Here is a 20,590-nt window from a genome sequence, read left to right on the forward strand (position 1 = left end):
TGTACAAACTCAGGGAAGTGGACTGTTGGAAATGGATATTCCCTTCCTGAGCCATGTCATCACCGGAGGGACACAATTAGAACTGCCGCTAACTGAACAATAAAGTCACAGTCCAGTCCTATCCAGCCCAGCTGGATGACCATCCGACATCCTGCATCTAATCCCCGTCTCTCGCCAGAAGAGCAGGGAGAGATCCAGCGCTAGATCAGAGGTGAAGGGTTGGAGCGGAGGTTAGCAGACACCTTGCTGCTCTGAGACACCAGGCATCAATGAGGCATTCCTATTCAGCCTGATTTATGTTGAGCCACTCAGTCTGAACAAAGAGAGCTTCCTGTATACATAAAGGAGATTACTCAACATGCTCCCCTTGATAACTGACTAAGGAGCACACACACACTTTAATGTATTTAACTAGGCAAGCCAGTTAAGAACAAATTCTTATTTACAATGACAGCCTACCACAGCCAAACCCGGGCGAATTGTGCGCCACCCTGTGGGACTCCCAATCACTGCCGGATGTGTTACAGCCTGGGTTCGAACCAAGGACTGTACTGATGCCTCTTGCACTGAGATGCAGTGCCTTAAACCCCAGTGCCACTTGGAAGCCCACATATACACAAATGAACAAACACATACTAGCACAGACGCTTGAGCAAATGCTCGCACACACACACACACACACTCACCTTTTACTATCCTTGTGGGGACCTAAAATGTATTTCCATTCAAAACCCTAAATCTAATCCTTACACTAATTATAAAAAATATAAACAATTCTCCCCAATTGGTAGTTATGGTCTTGGTAATTGGTAGTTATGGTCCATCGCTGCAACTCCCCTATGGACTCGGGAGAGGCGAAGGTCGAAATCCATGCATCCTCCAAAACCTGAGCCTGCAAAGCAGCAATGCTTGCTTAACCAGGAAGCCAACCGCACCCATGTGTCGGAGGAAACACCATCCAACTGGTGACCATGTCAGCTTGAAGGCACCCGGCCAGCCACAAGGAGTCACTAGAGCACAATGGGACAAGCAAATCCAGGCCGGCCAAATCATCCCCTAACCCGGACGATGCTGGGCCAATTGTGCGCCTCCCCATGGGTCTCCCGGTCACGGCCGGCTGTGAAACAGCCTGGGATCAAACCAAGGGTTGCGCCTTAGACCGCTGAGCCCCTTACACTAATTCTAACACTAATTCTAACCGCTAATTCTAACAAATTCCTTTAACACTAGACAAGCCAAGTGAGTCATTTTGACTTAATATGAATTTCAAATTGACATATCTCTGCCATTTCTTAACGTCATGACCCACCTCCATCCTTAACTTTTCCAAAATAAGCATATTTAAGACACATATGTTGTTAGCATTTCGATATCACACACAGAATTTGTGTTCTAACCAGTTGAAGAGGACTTCTTCAAATCCTCCTACAGAGTCACATGCTGGTAAGACATTTTGATTTTTATATAGTATCAGAAAGAGCAGGTCCTGAAGTTTCCAAAACACTTAACATTTCCGAATAACTCTTACAAAATGTAAGAGATGAGCTTTATTTCACAATACACCTTTTCCAAGAATAACCACTGTTTCATGAGCTCCACACTTGAGCATGTGGCAACAGATGGCCTACAGTAACATAAACAAATGAAAATGATATAGTGTTCTTACCCAAGACCTTCATAAAACACAATCAAAGGAGTATTTTTCCGATAGCATATATGAAATGTATTTATTAGGCTGTTAGAATGTTGGAGCCAAAATGACTAGTTTTGACTTAAAGGGGGGGGGGGGGGGGGGGGGGTCCCTAGCGGTCTTTCTTTTGTTAACTCGCACCGTTCTCATGACACATTGTAAAAGGAGAAGTCTATTATACATCCTCTGTGTATTCAATGAAAATAAAGGAATCGTCCCCCCCTCCCCCTCCTAGACTATCTCTTCTGTTGTGGGGTTGTTAGTTTCAGAGTGTGTGACTCAGTGACAGCTGAATAACACAGGAGGTTTATAAAAGAAGGGCGAAAACATAACAGCTGTCCTTCAGAGAGATGAAGTTTCTCTCTGTTTCCTCACGTCTCTCCAAAAGTTGAACTCATGCATCAGAAACGAGAAGTGATGATTCACCAAACCCCTCCTCCCCCCCTTATAAAACCACACCACCCCTAATACCCTCGGTTCCCACCAATCTCAATCTGATCTCTCAATAATAAGGAAACGCATCAAAACAACTCAACTGGACGTAATGGACCAGCCGATACCTTTCAGGTTGGTGTAGGTCTGCTAAAGAGAACAACGTAATAGTAGACTAAAGTGCCCTATTGCCTGCTGCTCTTTTCTTGTTCTTATCATGCAGCTGCTTCTGTTGTTACTCAGGGAAAAACAGGAATAGGACTACAGAAAGAAACAGGAGTAGGACCCACAGAAAGAAACAGGAGTAGGACCCACAGAAAGAAACAGGAGCAAGCCTACGGAAATGATAAGGAGTAGGTCTACAGAAATGATAAGGAGTAGGCCCTCAGAAATGATAAGGAGTAGGTCTACAGAAAGAAACAGGAGCAAGCCTACGGAAATGATAAGGAGTAGGTCTACAGAAATGATAAGGAGTAGGCCCTCAGAAATGATAAGGAGTAGGTCTACAGAAAGAAACAGGAGCAGGCCTACAGAAATTATAAGGAGTAGGTCTACAGAAATAATAAGGATTAGGTCTACAGAAATGATAAGGAGTAGGTCTACAGAAATGATAAGGAATATGTCTACAGAAATGATAAGGAGTAGGTCTACAGAAATGATAAGGAGTAGGTCTACAGAAATGATAAGGAGTAGGTCTACAGAAATGATAAGGAGTAGGTCTACAGAAATGATAAGGAGTAGGTCTACAGAAAGAAACAGGAGTAAGACCTACAGAAATGATAAGGAGTAGGTCTACAGAAATGATAAGGAGTAGGTCTACAGAAAGAAACAGGAGTAGGTCTACAGAAATGATAAGGAGTAGGTCTACAGAAATGATAAGGAGTGGGTCAACAGAAAGAAACAGGAGCAGGCCTACAGAAATGATAAGGAGTAGGTCTACAGAAATAATAAGGATTAGGTCTACAGAAATGATAAGGAGTAGGTCTACAGAAATGATAAGGAATAGGTCTACAGAAATGATAAGGAGTAGGTCTACAGAAATGATAAGGAGTAGGTCTACAGAAATGATAAGGAGTAGGTCTACAGAAATGATAAGGAGTAGGTCTACAGAAAGTAACAGGAGTAGGACCTACAGAAAGAAACAGGAGCAGGCCTACAGAAATTATAAGGAGTAGGTCTACAGAAATGATAAGGAGTAGACTTACAAGTCCCTTGCTCTACGAGAACCCCTTTTGACTTTCACTCTCAACTGACAACTCCTTTTCAACTAGTGTGGGGAGCTAATACGAAAAGCCCTTTTTCTTTTACTTACTTACTTCAAATTACAATAGCAACTTTTGACATTGTCTTCCCCAAGCATTGATTTTCCTGGTCCTATTTGTTTTCCAACCATTGTATTCTTCCACGGAGAGAAAGTTTGATGGCTTCTCCATTGTTGGTAGGAAAAAAAGAGGCAGTTCGTTTCAGAGGGAGGCAGAACGTCAATATTTGTTTTGGCTTGAGTCATTCATTCTAACGTAATTGTAAAGTTCTTACAGTAATTTCTTATGTGGAAAAAAGGAAATTCCTCTCTCTCAAACACAAACACGCACGCACGCACGCACACACACACACACACACACACACACACACAAAAAGGGCTTGAGCTCTACAAGGAACATTGATTGAAAGAGATTGAAAGCTGTAGGTCATTAGGGCCAGTCTCAACCTGTCCTGCATGGTGACCTTTAACCTGGCCTGATTGAGACAGCTTTACTCGACTGCTGCTTACCACTTACCAAATGAATCTCAAACGTTACTATTAAACTTTTCCAAACAAATCAAACAACGTTTATAATCAAACCATAGGAAGCCTAATACGTAAATAAACTATACAATTTAAGACGGAGAATTGTTATTGTCTTTACTGGAGAAAAATACCAAAGAACGCGCTCTCATTCACGCGTTTGGAAACACTACAGCAAAATGGGAGCCACCTAGAAAAACTACAATTTCTGGCTAATTTCTCCAAATATCAGCATGAAACTCTTTCTAAAGACTGTTGACATGTAATATAAGGCCAAGGAACTGCAATCTGGTAGGATTTCACCTTATAATAAAAGTGACAGCCAGCTACCAAACAGTGGTAGAATGAACATTTTGGGGGGGAGATGTTTTCACCTGCCATATCAGTTCTGTTATACTCACAGACATAATGTTAACAGTTTTACGTCAGAGTGTTTTCTATCCAAATCTACCAATTATATGCACATCATAGCTTCTGGGCCTGAGTAACAGGCAGTTTACTTTGGGCACGCTTTTCATCCGGAAGTGAAAATACTGCCCCCTACCCAAGAGAGGTTAACCTTAACATTAACCCTTCCCTTACTCATCTCTGACCACCGTTTACTCAAAAATGTCATATGTAGACATTGTAGCAATCAATGCCTTACAATGCATAACTCTTTATTTGGGGAATTTACAGATAGAAATATCTTGTTAAACTCAATCCCAACTACGGGCAGAGACTACAGTGACATTTTAGTTCAAATACTGCACAGGGCTAGTATTTCAGAGCTAGCTAGCGGTCGGTATACCTGAAGGAATCTGCTGGGTTTGTGATATGGCTTAGTAGGCATGTGGCAGATTCCTCAGTCTTGGCACTTCGCCTGCAATGGAACTTGATCATAACTCAAACACAGGACCTCGACACCAGCTGGAAAGTAGAGGAGCTCACGCTAACCAGACACAGATATTGTACATGTACCAACTGTTTGGCCTTGTGTTTGATTACATTGCAGAGAGGGCCCTGCTCAATAAGTTGGATTTTTTTTTTTTATGACAGGGGTGGGGCCTGTTCACCCTGTGCCCAATCTAAGCAAGCCAGCGAGATGATCAAGGTGGGCATGAAGCAACACTGGAGTAAATTACAGAGCCCTTGGTCTGTGGCAGCCACTGAACTGCACTCTTGTGCAAAGCTAGATTTTTCCTTATCTTCCCAGGTCCACCCAACCCCCCAAATGCAGGACTCCATCCTAGACCTCTCAGCTAGCACAGGGCCATGACTATTGGCTTACCCTCTTCAGCACAACCCCAGTCAAAACACAGCAGCAAGCGGCTAGCTGCTCAAGTAGGAACATGCCCAAGTACCCGCCAAAGACCCACTGTGCCACAAGAAAACAGAGAGAAGAAAACGGAGAGAAGAAAACGACTGTAGTAGAAAAAAAAGAGAAAAAGAGCATGTCATTAAAGTTTGGCTTTCATGGCGATATGTCTTTTTTTGGTTTACTCAGTGTGTACTGGGCTGTAAATCACAAGCCGGTCTTGACATCGTTGTGTTAAATGGGTGGAGGATGGTAATATCACTGTGGTTAAATAATCACCATTGTTGTTATTCTTATTGCGGTGCCCACGGGGACATTCCTACAACACTATAACTATGTGTCATAGTGAAAGAATTCATGTGACTAGTCCAGTTCTTCAAAAACAGATTTAAACTTTTACAGAGTGACTTGTGTTTTAGTCAGGTTGTGACATTATAGGCTCATAAACCACTCTGTTAGTGTGATTCACAAAACAGCTTCATCGTTGTCATATGTCCTAGGATATTTACCCATCTGAAAAAAAGGATGGTGTGTCTTACCGTTGCCTGAATCGGTTATAGAAATCCCATTATAATGCTTCAGGTATTGGTCTGCTTTCATACTTTGCTCGGTAAAGAGCGGGTCGGGGGGGTGAGTGGAAGAAAAAAAGAGTGAGAAAATGAAGGTGAAAGAGAGCGGTAGGAGGGAGAAACAGAGAGAGCACTCGTCATCTAAGGTAAAACTCAGTACACACTGTCAGTCCTAAGACTGGGGCCTCATTCTGTCATAGAGTTAGACTAGCAGTGATTGTTATCCCTCTCAAACAGGTATTTGAACTAAAGCTTTGTAATGACTGTACCTGTCCTTGGTCTAGGTTAGGGTTTAGTTTCTTTGCCCTAGCACTACACAACGGATTTCAAATATTCAAAGCTTGATGATGAGTTGGTTATTTGAATCACCTGTGTAGTGCTAGGGCAATTACACTTTCTGAGGCCGAGTGTTGAGTAGAGGACAGACTGGGGCCCCAGGACCGAGTTTGGGAAACCCTGGTGTCTAGGTAGTCAACAACAACATGTCAAAACCTTGAGCCTGCCAGAGCCTGTGAGGTTGTTCTGGGAGGTCAGGGGTTAGAGGTCACTGCTAATAGTGACAGGGAACATTCCTCTCTGTCTCTGTGACTTCTCCTCACTCCATTTTATCATGTTATGTCCTGGAGCAGTGTTTGCATTCGTGTGTGTGTGTGTGTGTGTGTGTGTGTGTGTACGTGTGTGTGTGTTTGTTCATGTGTGTGTGTGTGTGTGTGTTTGTTCATGTGTGTGTGTGTGCGTGCGTGTGCGTGTGTGTGTGCATGTGTGCGTGTGTGTGTGTGCATGCGTGCATGTGTGTGTGTGTGTGTCCGTAGCCCTCAATGTGTCTACAATGTCAAACACTACCCAGCTGAACATGTCCAGACACCATCCCATTCACTAACCGCTTACTCACTGCAGTTACAATGGCGTCACATAGACCGGCTAGAAGAATGGCAATAGCAATGCAAATTGATCTGGTGTGTGATCATGCACTTTACAAATTGCATCCATCCTTCTGGCAGCTATTTATGATGACTTCAAAATCAACAAAGGGATACAGGGCGTATCGGGGCGGCAGCATAGCTTAGTGGTTAGAGCGTTGGACTAGTAACCGAAAGGTTGCAAGATCGAATCCCTGAGCTGACAAGGTACAAATCTGTCGTTCTGCCCCTGAACAAGGCAGTTAACCCACTGTTCCTACGCCGTCATTGAAAATAAGCATTTGTTTTTAACTGACTTGCCTAGTTAAATACAGAAGAAGAAAAAAAATACAAGGTCAATGTTGAGATGTCACGTGCATTACAGTCATTTGAGTGTATGAACATATAAACACATACTTCTCTAACCTGGGCCTGTGATGTCACAACCGTGTCAATACTGAATCTGTGCCATGCTTTCTCCGTGCACGGATTAGGAAAATCTGTGTTATCCCAATATTGTTCTGTTTTAGGATTTAGCGTTTAGTGTGTGTTTAGTCTCCGCGGGAGCATTTGTTTCTCAGCAAAATGGCAGCCCTGTCCTTCTACTTTTTGTTTGACCTACACATGCACTAATGTTGAGTCCAACCCTGTGTTGTATCTATCTCACCAACAGTAACACCCACACAACTCAACACCATCCCTGAGTGCCAAGCTGCTCCATGTCACTCTGTCAACACTTCGTAACAAACAACAGTAACTGAAAGAGATCCATTCAAAGAAGGTTTCAGTTCAGAATAATAACAAATATGACCAAATGTATGTCACACGGGAAGTGAAATGAATCATAGTTGCCATAGTCCAACCTTATTACAACCTCAGTACAACCTTACCATGACCTCAGGAGAATGTGAGATTGGTTTGCATGGAGGGGTCAAAGGTGACTCTCAGTAGCTTGTTTAGCCTGTTTTACAGCCTCTCTCTGTTGGGGAATGCTAGCAACCCAACCTGCACTACTCCCTATTCCCCAAAGCAAAATCCCAACGCTGGAAAAACATCTGGGAAAGCCATGGACGGTGGTGGGGGAAGGTGTGTGAATTCGCCACAGAGGCCCAATACAGGATTCAGCGAGGGGGGGGGGAGGGGGGGGGGGGGGGTAATGGCATCGCTAACGGAGATAAATTTGGGAGGCATGGCCCCAGATTTATTTCATAGGACTTTACATAATGGAGGAGTGCTCTTCAAACCTGTTTCCTAGGAACCCACAAGGTGTGCAGGCTTTTGCTCTAGCCCAGCACCAACACAAATTCAACTAAAATACAACTTATAATGAAGAGTTGAATCTGACATGTTAGTAGTACCATGCTAGGACTACAGAAACCTGCACACCTTACAGGTCCACAGGAACATGAAGAACACGACAGGTATATTTCAGTTATAATGGGACACGGCCTATTCCTCGTTTTCATTTAAACACTGCTCCAATAAGTAGAGCTGGAATGTGACAGGGGTTAGGCCTACCAATAATATATATGTCAGATCCATCACTAGGCAAACACAGCTGACTCCGACAGCAGTCCCTCGTGTTGTGGTTGTGCAGCCAGCCAGCAATGCTCCAGAGCTTCCCTCCCCAAACGTGCCCCTCCACCCTTCCACGCCCAGCAGGCAGGCAGCCTCAGATCCCAGAGATGATAAACAGGCTTCACAGAGACAAAGGCCAGAGAGCTCGGCAGGGAGACAACGGAAGGAAGGATGGATGTGTGTGTTGTGTGTGACGGATAAAGGTAAAGCGGTGCTTCAGTGTGTTTTTTTTTTGGTCGACAATCACGACTGTCTCTGAGTTCTTCTCTGGGTGAAGTGCTGTTCGTCATCAACACAGACCACTGTCAGGAACCATAGATCCAGTGATACAACATGATCAGAATTACTGGCCCACTAGATCCCAGTATGCCTTCTCCCTGTCTGCTGACAGTACACACACGCGCACGCGCACACACGCACACACGCACACGCACACATACGCACACACACACACGCACACACACACACAGTGTTTATCTCCCCCGGGTTACTGCACTCTGCATGGGCCCCACTAATACAGAGTATGTCTGTTGTCTCAACATAGAGTCTAGAGTCACATGGATTCACGGGTGGTGACCTTTCGACTTTACTGACCCTCAGCTCAGAGTCGTACAGTGTCAAACCTCCATTCCCACACTATCACTGACACTCCCTTACTTCACAGGGTGGTGCGAAGACGGCCTTGAAAGACCACGGTTCATATTGCAGTCGGGAACGCATGGTGAGCTCAGCCACACACATCTAGTAACATTCACTGTTGTTCCCCATGGGTGGATATTGTTGATATGGGAATAATGTCGCAACTACAAGCTGTTTTGTGAGGTCACGCACATTCTGATTCCTTCTCAATCAGAAGATATCTGAGCGATATCAAGTGTGGAAATGGTTGGTTGACACTTCTACTCTGAACTGGGGTCCCACACTAAAGATAACCACCATGGTGAGACCAAATCAAAGTACAATTTTATTTGTCACATACACATGGTTAGCAGATGTTAATGCGAGTGTAGCGAAATGCTTGTGCTTCTAGTTCCGACCGTGCAGTAATATCTAACAAGTAATCTAACAATTTCACAACAACAAAGGAATGAATAAGAATATGTACATATAAATATATGGATGAGCGATAGCCAAATGGCATAGGCAAGATGCAGTAGATTGTATAGAGTATTGTATATACATATGAGATTAGAGAGTAATGTAGGGGATTTAAACATTATATAAAGTGGCATTGTTTAAAGTGACTAGTGATACATTTATTACATCCAATTAATAATTATTAAAGTGGCTAGAGATTTGAGTCAGTATGTTGGCAGCAGCCACTCAATGTTAGTGATGGCTGTTTAACAGTCTGATGGCCTTGAGATAGAAGCTGTTTTTCAGTCTCTCGGTCGCAGCTTTGATGCACCTGTACTGATCTCGCCTTCTGGATGATAGCGGGGTGAACAGGCAGTGGCTCCGGTGGCTGTTGTCTTTGATGATCTTTTTGGCCTTCCTGTGAAATCGGGTGGTGTAGGTGTCCTGGAGGGCAGGTAGTTTGCCACCGGTGATGCGTTGTGCAGACCTCACTACCCTCGGGAGAGCCTTACGGTTGTGTGCGGAGCGTTTGCCGTACCAGGTGGTGATACAGCCCGATAGGATGCTCTCGATTGTGCATCTGTAAACGTTTGTGAGTGTTTTTGGTGACAAGCCAAATTTCTTCAGCCTCCTGAGGTTGAAGAGGCGCTGTTGCACCTTTTTCACCACGCTGTATGTGTGGGTAGACCATTTCAGTTTATCCGTGAAGTGTACGCTGAGGAACTTAAAACTTTCCACCTTCTCCACTACTGTCCCGTTGATGTGGATAGGGGGTGCTCACTCTGCTGTTTCCTGAAGTCCACGATCATCTCCTTTGTTTTGTTGACGTTGAGTGTGAGTTTATTTTCCTGACACCACACTCCGAGGGCCCTCACCTCCTCCCTGTAGGCCGTCTCGTCGTTGTTGGTAATCAAGCCTACAACTGTAGTGTCGTCTGGAAACTTTATGATTGAGTTGGAGGCGTGCATGGCCACGCAGTCATGGGTGAACAGGGAGTACAGGAGAGGGCTGAGAACGCACCCTTGCGGGGCCCCGGTGTTGAGGATCAGCGGGGTGGAGATGTTGTTTCCTACCCTCATCACCTGGGGGCGGCCCAGATAGACAACAGATAGATTGTGTAGCAGTGGGGCCCCTGCAGAGAGCAGACACCCGTGGGAGATTAAAACACAGTACATTCAGCAGACAGGGAGAGAGAGCACATTTTGGTCTGGTGGGCCAGTAGGTTGACGATCATGGGGAAGCTGCAATGTGCTGCTTATGTGGAGCGCCTTGGGAGGCGTGGGACACAACCCTAGGGCTTTTCTCATCAACCGCGACACCTTACGGCTCTAGGCCGGCCTCCTTCCCATCATCCTTCAGTGGTCTATGATTGAGGCGAGGGGCAAGACAGAGCAAGGACGATCCAGGCTGCATCACATCTGGCCGTGATTGGGAGTCCCATAGGGCGGCGCACAATTGGCCCAGCGTCGTTTGGCCGGGGTAGGCCGTCATTGTAAATAAGAATGTGTTCTTAACTGAATTGCCAAGTTGAATAAAAAAAATAAAAAAATAAAAGAGCAGGTCCAGTTTGGACCTCAAGAGTACAGAGGTCTGTTTCTACTGAGCCAATCATCCAGCCACTTCAACCTACTCTGAGCTCTCCATACATCTACATAGCTCAGGCCTGACCAAAGCGTTTTGTGGTCATGAAATTAAAAGCGGACAAGGGGAGTTGACCACAACAGCATGTTTGAGGATGACCAAAGGGCAGTGACCACCACAGAATGCTTGAGGATGACCAAAGGGCAGTGACCACCACAGAATGCTTGAGGATGACCAAAGGGCAAGTGACCACCACAGCATGTTTGAGGATGACCAAAGGGCAGTGACCACCACAGCATGTTTGAGGATGACCAAAGGGCAGTGACCACCACAGCATGTTTGAGGATGACCAAAGGGCAGTGACCACCACAGCATGTTTGAGGATGACCAAAGGGCAGTGACCACCACAGCATGTTTGAGGATGACCAAAGGGCAGTGACCACCACAGCATGTTTGAGGATGACCAAAGGGCAGTGACCACCACAGCATGTTTGAGGATGACCAAAGGGCAGTGACCACCACAGCATGTTTGAGGATGACCAAAGGGCAGTGACCACCACAGCATGTTTGAGGATGACCAAAGGGCAGTGACCACCACAGCATGTTTGAGGATGACCAAAGGGCAGTGACCACCACAGCATGTTTGAGGATGACCAAAGGGCAGTGACCACCACAGCATGTTTGAGGATGACCAAAATTGCATCACTGAGAAAATCTGTGAGTTGAACTAAAGTTCTAGTATCTTTAATAGCAACTAATAATGTAAAAATGCTCATATATAATGTATAAGACGATTCCTTTTTGGACCATGCCGTGCAAGCACAGTACACCACTCTACTAGGATCCTGTTGCGTTTGTTTGAGAGGAGGGGGAGTTTGTGAACTTGAACTTCACACAGGCCGATGAGGAAGGAGGAAGGGAGGGAACAGAAGAAGGAAAGGAGGGTAAGGGGTTGCACAGGAAGTAGAGTGTGGGTGGAGTCAGAGTTCAACGCCTGATTTCCAGCTCCCTCCACACACCCTCTCTGTCCTTCTGACCCTCTCTGTTGCTCCATAAGAGAAAGAGAGAGGGGATAGAGAGTGAGGGTGAGAGGCTCTGCTGCTGCTGCTGTGTGTGTTGTTGTGGTGTAAAAGAGGATTCGAAAAACAAAACGGGATCTCCTAACTGCTTTGGGGCTTGTAGCTCATAACTACTCGCTCATCATGACTACTCGTGTATGGCCATCGCCCTGGCAACGTTTACTTAGTAACGCAATAAACGCATGTCTCCATTCGTTACAATTAACACCTTTGGTTGCCAAGGAAGTTATGTCCAAAACATACAATATGCAAAGGGCCTTGTCTGATTTGCCTTTGTTGTTGATGTAGAGTGTTTATAGCTAACTGCTATGTCGGTGGATGCCCAGACCAAAAAATAAAATAATAATTGTCGCAGTGTCTGTTAGCTCTCGTCATGGCCTGGCTTGCAACGAGGCTGCAGTCTTCTTCTAATTGATGCTATTTTGGACAGGGCAGGAACTATTTGAGGAAAGGTTATGTGTGGCAGAAACTAGCAAGGACAGTCAATCTTTCTGGTGTGTATGTGTGTGCGTGTATGTGCAGTGCTAGCTAACATCTCCGACCACAAGAACATCCTCTGCTGTTTTGGGAGTTAAGAGGGGCCGGAAAGTTAAGAGGGGCCGGGCGGTGGGGGGATGGGTGTGTGTGTGTGTGATGATATTTAGAACATGTGTTGCCACTCGAACAGGAAAAGGAAGCTTGCGTCTGGCCATGTGACACTCTGAGGTAATATTTCTGTCTGTCCTCTACTCAACACTCGGCCTCAGAGCCTCAAAGTGCAATTAACACGGCAACACAGATATAAACCGTTTCCTGAGAGAAATAGAGAGGAAGAGAGAGAGAGAGAGCGAGAGAGAGAGAGAGAGAGAGAGAGAGAGAGAGAGAGAGAGAGAGAGAGAGAGAGAGAGACTAGCAGTCAGAGGTGAGAAGCGAGGCGAAAAGAAGGGAGAAAAAGAAGCCTCAAACCAAAAACTACAGATCTCAATCTAACAGTCTTCACCTCTTTCGCAAGAGTTAGCCACCATGTGGCCTATGAGGCAGCTAAAGTGTTGGTTTATCTATGAGTCAGAGTATGTGCCACCCACCACTGAAGAAGCTCTTGACCTTTAGGTATCCCACACTGAGCCGAAGCACAGACAACTTGTCCAGCCTCGCACATACGTCCTCCGAGAACGGCAACAGCCCGGTCAACTTGTCCAGCTCTCCGTTCAGCCGATCCCTGTGGCGCTTTGACGGATTCGATTTGATGCCATCTGTAGGAGGGGGTTTAGGACTGAAAAAGAGAGAAAAATAAGTTACGGTTCGATGATGGGGGTTTAAAATTGATGCAGGGTTTTTCAACCCAAGAACTTGGTCTTTCTATTATTGCCGAAGAGAGGCATACTGGTACTGAGAATTACACACCAGAGTAGAAAGTGTGACAAGCAGCCCCGGGTCTCTGCTAAACAGCCTGGTTTCTCTGGTGATGATGAAACCATCTTGTAAGAAATATTTTGGTAAAGAAGAGAATGGAATACTAGTGCATATATTACATGGAATCCGATTTCATTTTATTGTAATGTGAAAATGCCTGATCAATTTAGTCCTTAATGAAGTTGGATCTACTCTATGATTTTAGCTGTGTGCTATTCGGGTTAGGGTATTCCCCTGTCCACTGTTGGGTTTCTGTTGAAGGGAGTTATGGCACTAAAGAAGACTCTAAGGCTGTTGAAAAGCATACATAGGGCCACTTCAGGAAATGAAATGTGATCCAGACCCAAAAACCTCCAAGAACAATTGTCTTTCACAGAGATGTCTCAAGTTTACAAATGTACAAAATGGCACCCTATTCCCTAAAGCACGTGTCAAACTCAAGGCCAGCGGGCGGTTTGAGTAAATACATATATTTACTGAACAAAAATATAAACGCAACATGCAACAACTTCGACAATTTTACCGAGTTTCAGTTCATATAAGGAAATCAGTCAATTTAAATAAATGAATTAGGCCCTAAACTATGGATTTCACATGACTGGGCAGGGGCGCAGCCAATCAGAATTAGTTTTTTCTCCCACAAAAGGGCTTTATTACAGACATAAATACTCCTCAGTTTTATCAGCTGTCTGGGTGTCTGGTCTCGGACAATCCCGCAGGTGAAGAAGCCGGATGTGGAGGTCCGGGGTTGGCGTGTTTACACGTGGTCTGGGGATGTAAGGCCGGTTGGACATACTGCCCCCCCAAAAAAAAAATTACGTTGGAGGCGACTTATGGTAGGGAAATTAACATTACATTCTCTGTTAACAGCTCAGGTGGACATTCCTGTAGTCAGCATGCCAATTGCACGCTCCCTCAAAACTTGAGACATCTGTGGCATTGTGTTGTGCGACAAAATTGCACATTTTAGTTGCCTTTCATTGTCACCCAGCACAAGGTGCATCTGTGTAATGATCATGCTGTTTAATCAGCTTCTTGATATGCCACACTTGTCAGGTGGATGGATTATCTTGGTAAAGGAGAAATCCTCACCAACAGGGATATAGACAAATTTGTGCACAGAACTTGAGAGAAAAAAAAAACATTTTGTGCATATGGACAATTTCTGTGATCTTTTATTTCAGCTCATGAAAAATGGGACCAACACTTTATATGTTGCGTTTAAATTTTTGTTCAGTACATACAGAAATGTCTCTTCACTCTGTCCAGCTAGCTAACAGTCATCGAAACGAAAGCTTGACAGTCAATAAGCATCGAACATTCCGAAAGTGATAGGTAGAGGACAAGTTTTTTTGCACATTTTGACGGCAAGCTCAGTTTAAACTGCGGCCCTCCGGACCTCGGTGAAGATCGAAAGCGGCCCGCGTGGAACATTTGTATGACACCCCGGGCCTATAGCATCAAAAGTAGTGAACTATAGGGAATACAGTGTCATTTCAGATACATACAGAGACGCGTTCCCCTTTGATAGTTGAAGAGTAGCTGAAACAGATGTGATTCTCAACCTCAAGTAAAGAACCACGCCATTGGTGCAGTATGACGTCATCCTGATTCCTCACAAATACAGGCCTCTGTGTACCAGGTGTTTTGTCTTAGAGTAAGTCTCACCAAGCACCTTTGGGTCACAGCAACTGCACTCTCTCTGGCATATTCCTAGAAATGTACTTAACTCTCTTTGTAAACTGTCAAATAGCATAACTAATCCATTATAATGTTCAACTAACTACAATAGGCCTTAAGTCCAAGAGCTTGTATTAGGCTGGTCAGAGTTGTTTTAGGCATTTGATAAGCAAGGCAATATTAGCTTTGTGTGTCAAGTATACTGTACATCATAATCATCCATTCCAACAAAAAAAACTATGTGAAAAATGTTATTGGAAATGAACTTTAAGACATATAAGAAAAACTGACAAATGTATTAGAAATGAATTGTCATGGACATAGATGACATTTCAAACCCTAAACCTTATAATGTTGTTAACATAGTGTGTCATTGGTCTACTCTTACCAATCCTTAAAACCAACAAGTTCTCCCACTTCAGAATTTCCTGGTTCAATGTTTGGGAGAACCTTGTCTTGAGAAACCAAGCCATTGTTGTCAAATGGAGGTCTGTTGTAACCCAACGCCGTATTTTCCCCACCAAGGGTTTACCCAAAGGGATTTCAACAGTAACTCAAGCCAGAGGTTTGGAACCAAATTATACATTCCCAGAAAACAAGGGAAAGTGATGACACCCGAGACTGGCCTTGGGGACAATAGGCCCTTCATTCAGACCATCTCTGTCCGTCCACCATCTTGGATTACATCTTGGATACCTCACACAGACGGAGGTACCTTCATTGTTGTAGCACAGGTGATATCACAAGTTAGTGACAAATTCCAAGTGACATTAGCATGTTTTGATATGGGTGCACGTAGTTCAATGTTACAGTAGTGTACTCTTAATCACTGCAAGGACCACACAGTGATGTTTACATACTTACGTATTTATAATGAGATAAGTGCTAGCATTTTGGCTCACATCATTAAAATGGCCAACATTTCCATAAACAGTTCAAACCAGACGGACGAGATCTGAACCAAAATAGATAACAGGCCAGTCTTCCAAAGGTCAACCTGATGGCTGAACAGAGGAGGAGTGATAGAGGAACCAGATCTAGGTCATCTGATTTTGAGTGTTGTAACCGACACATGACAACGAGAGGCCTGTGCACGTTTGGAAATAGCGGGGCCCAGGCCTGGATTCAAATAGTATTTATTTTCCATCAAATACTTTCAACATTTGACATAGCCATCACGGAGTGCCAGATGGGCAAGGTTTTGCCTTTTGGGCCTATTCTATTGGTTACTTTGCGCCAGGCAAGCTCAACCAAGGTCAGCTAAAGTATTTGAAAGTGCACAAATACTATTTGAGCCCGGCTCTGGTAAGGTCATTCCCACCCTGATAACCTCCAGTAGAACTCTATCTGTCTCTGGTCCACCACAACAAAACAAGACTGGAATTAAACTCGGATGGCTCAACCTGCAGCGTTCGCCTTGCCCACCTCGCTGGCCCTCTCACCATGACTCATGCTGTAGGTCCAATTCTTAAAACAATGGATGTGTAGTGTTATGTTATCTATCTTGGCAGAGTTTTACCATCTTCTTGCAAGACTGCTTTCCCAGACTCCCAAACAAAGGTACTTTGTCTGAGTCAGTCTAGCAACAACCCCTGAATAAGATTAGGTTCTATGTCTAAAATAACAAGTACATCAAAACTGTCTAGCATTCTTTCTAAACTGTTTGGTAAAGAAGAAAAAAAGACAAGGTAAATACTGTCTAACATTCTTTCCAAACAGCCAAGACACTGTCTGTGAAGTAATGGTGAAGGTAGTAGCCACACCTGTGGATGGGGAATAGGGGTCCCTTAAAGTAAAACTTTAAAATGTGGGGATGTGAATGCATGGTCATCACCATCAAAGTCATATTAATCCGTTGACATGCTGCCGAAAATAGCCGAGTCACTTCCGGCTCAAGTGTTACCGTAATGAGCTTCTGGTGAGGGCCGTTACAGTTAATGTAGCCATGTGACGTCACTGACAAGTGGCAGGCCAGCGGTGGAGGGGTGGCCGAGGGTCTGGTGTGGACTGGAGAGCCAGGGTCTAGGCTGTCTGTCTGTGTGTCTGTCTGCCTGTCGGGTTCCATGTCTGTCTGTCTGTCTGTCTGTCTGTCTGTCTGTCTGTCTGTCTGTCTGTCTGTCTGTCTGTCTGTCTGTCTGTCTGCCTGCCTGTCGGGTTCCATGTCTGTCTGTCTGTCTGTCTGTCTGTCTGTCTGTCTGTCTGTCTGTCTGTCTGTCACTCTCATTTGATTCACAGAGAAATCACAAAGAGTAATGCTTTTTCTGTTCTGAAACGGAAAATCAACAACTATAAGTCAGTGACCTAGTGAGAGTGGCGGACTGAGTATCATACTCAGAGGAATGTCTACTAAAACACTAGCGATGCATCCCAAATGGCATCCTATTCCATATATAGTGCACTACATTTTTACCAGAGAGCCCTATGAGCCCTGGTCAAAAGTAGTGCACTATACTGTATACGGAATAGAGTGCCATTTGAGAGGCAGATTAAGCCTGGTCTGCACACAGCAGCCACACAATGATATCATTGTGGAGGTAGAAAAAACTCAATCTATTGGACATTATAGAACTGTAGACACTGTCTCCTGCCGTAGGTAATGTTATATCATCAATCTTCTCTTTATAAAAGGCCAACAGGTTAGCCTGTGCCATTGTTCCAACCTTCTGGAAATCTGATAGAGGGAGAGAGCAATGAAAAGGTAATGTTTACATATCGGGCTGGTAGAAAGTGTGGAGATTAGAGAAAGAAAATACTTTTTCAAAATTTAGTAAAATACTTGCTGAATAGGGTCATAAGGTTATAACTAGGTAATAATAAAGTAATTACTCATACTTATTAACTCAATGAGTCCCACCATATCGCTGGTGCGTTTCGGACTTCGAACATTGTGCGTCTGAGCTACAGTCTTCTTGTACCATTGGAATCGTCTAATTCTCCTGCATCCGTAAATACCAACCATTAGTCTGTTTGATTACCGGCGGCTGAGCTAGAGCAGTATTTGTGAGACAAGGGCGGAACCCGAAGGGGCCCGGGGCAGGTTTTTTTATGCAGAAATGTCTGTAGAGTCCGAATGGTTTGAGCTACAAACTATTAAATGCATTCTATGAAACGCTAAGACTCTCACAAACATGTGTTTTGATCTATGTTGCTCACAAGCTACGTAAGAGTCATTAGAAGGTAAGGGGTTCTTCTATATAGAAGATCATTGGAAATCCCAGGACAATGTGTCAATAACACTGTAATATGCTCAATGAATTGCTGACAAAAACTCCAAACAAACTCCAAACACAGTTGTCACTGACAAGTTGGATATTCATTTCCCAGTGAGCAAACAATTGCTGTACTTACAGCAATCATGTAAATTATTTTTTGTAATCAAGTTTATGCTTAGACGGATCTTATTTTTTTATTGACATCTCATAAATGCAACTCTTTATGTAAATATAAGGGCTGGACATGCAGATAAATGACAGTCAGATAAACTAAAATTAGATTTTTGCTGGAATCTTGGGACCAAAATGTTCTGAATAGTGCAATAAATTGAAACATTTTTTAAAAAACGATTTGTTCAAGTATTTTTTTTTTTGCCAGAAAATACAACTGTATAACTTTGTGTGACTTCGAAATATGGTAATTTGCAGAGGAAAATTTTTTGAAATTCAAAAAAGTTTGTTCCTCATGACTGGAAAAAAACCGCAGGTCTATTAAATTACAAAATTTCGACCCAGTTTTCCCTGCTCTCCCTCCCCCATGTAAGTATTGCATGAGAGCGCAGCCAATTTTCAACTTGATTATGACTAATGCAAGACTACCATTTCCATGCCAGACCATAACTACACACCAAAACTCAATCTTAAGGTAACCCTAAAGACTTGAGGAAGCATTTATAGCAGGCTATTGTGGAAAATACTGAGAACTTAAATAGAGATTGTATAGATAACACATCGAATGAAAATGGTTTGGAACGAGAGTAGTCTCAAATTAGTTGGGCATCGTTGTATCTGCAGAATCACTGCAGATACCCAGAGCTATACCAACTTTACGCACAACTTAAACACAAAACCAGTATCATAATATGCATATTATTAATAGAATATGATCAATTGTAGATTGATACATAACACGTCAATCAATGTGTGTGTCGTAAAAATGCATTCACCCATAAATGTATGACAAAAGGTAGTGAACATGCACATCGGTCTTATTTGCGTAACTTGATTTAGTGAAGCAATGTAATGTAATATTTCCTTTACACAAAGTAGCCGTATCTTTAAACTTGAAAATTATATTCAGAGTTGCTTACATTTTCTGAACAGGCTTCTTCCGTTTCTTAGCTGCATACTGCGCCGTACTCCCCAACATGATGTATATCTATCTCACTAAGAAAGTCTACAGAATAAGACTATCTAATACGTTTCCCTCTTATTCTTGCAGATAGTTTTCGAAGACACACGACCTGATAAAGCTCTGTATCATGTAAATATCCACAAGGACTCCGTTCCGATGTACAGAACGTCTCATACGTCGAAGCTCCAAATATGCGCAGACACTATTCCTCTTGGTATACCAGACCGATAAATCCAAAATTGCTTTTTGATTGTAAAAGGTTAGACAAACTTTTCAAACTGCACAGCAGCTAGAAATGTCGTGCGTGAACCGAACACATTTGACTCCTTCCTTTTTTATATATTTGTTATGCTGTCATCCCTAATGCATTAACATACTGTACACTCCTCCAGTTGGGCGAACGTAAAGGCTGCGTTTTCTGCTGTTCGAACCAATCCAGAGCGCTGGTTCACTGCACCAGGTACAGTGGGGCTGCTCGCTATTGGTGCAAAGCGCTTTCAGGAAATATGAGAGAGAGAGAGAGAGAGAGAGAGAGAGAGAGAGAGAGAGAGAGAGAGAGAGAGAGAGAGAGAGAGAGAGAGAGAGAGAGAGAGAGAGAGAGAGTTTTATGTCTACTGTTAATTTGTATTGTTTATTTCTCTTTTATTTATTATCTACTTCACTTGATTTGAGAATGTTAACATATGTTGCCCATGCCAATAAAGCCCCTTGAATTGAATTGAGAGATGTACCTTTAAAGAGGCAATCTGCATTTCTAACAATATAGAAGCGGTTGACCCCGCCACTGTTTTGGTAAACATCTGAGGGATGGGGCTGGAGAAATATATCCACTCTGAAATTCATAGACAGAGGCACAGAGCTATGGACTCAAGGACTGAGTATCCATGTTATCAAAATTATAGTTGTAACCATGTTTTGAGGTTATACAGTGATCGTTTCTAATGACATTGTTTACAAACAAAAGAGTAAAACAAGCTTATATGTTGGGTCTGATGGAGTACTAAGCTCAAGAGGTTACATTATTCAAGAATCAATGGGTATATATATATATACAGTATCATTCATTTACATTTTAAAAATTGGTTTAGAAAGTGCAGATTGCCCCTTTAAAGGCGGAGTTGTTTATGATATATACAACGAGGACAAACTGTACGTATTGTACTTACATAATCGTTTGCAACCT

At 43.5% G+C, this 20,590-nt stretch overlaps 1 protein-coding gene across 1 annotated transcript in view; it reads right to left on the reverse strand.

Moving 5' to 3' along the window:
- Window positions 1-19,818, reverse strand: part of LOC110495914 (aryl hydrocarbon receptor) — an 82,956-nt gene extending 63,138 nt beyond the window's left edge. Inside the window, exons 1-2 of the mRNA XM_021571435.2 lie at window positions 19,364-19,818; window positions 13,053-13,240 (exon numbers count right to left, since the gene is read on the reverse strand). Coding sequence (XP_021427110.2) covers window positions 13,053-13,240; window positions 19,364-19,422 — 247 coding nt within the window. The 5' untranslated portion in view covers window positions 19,423-19,818. The remainder of the gene's footprint in view (window positions 1-13,052; window positions 13,241-19,363) is intronic.
- Between the last annotated feature and the right edge of the window lie 772 nt (window positions 19,819-20,590).

The sequence above is a fragment of the Oncorhynchus mykiss genome, chromosome 18 (genome assembly GCF_013265735.2).
Source record: "Oncorhynchus mykiss isolate Arlee chromosome 18, USDA_OmykA_1.1, whole genome shotgun sequence".
Lineage (NCBI taxonomy): Eukaryota > Metazoa > Chordata > Actinopteri > Salmoniformes > Salmonidae > Oncorhynchus > Oncorhynchus mykiss.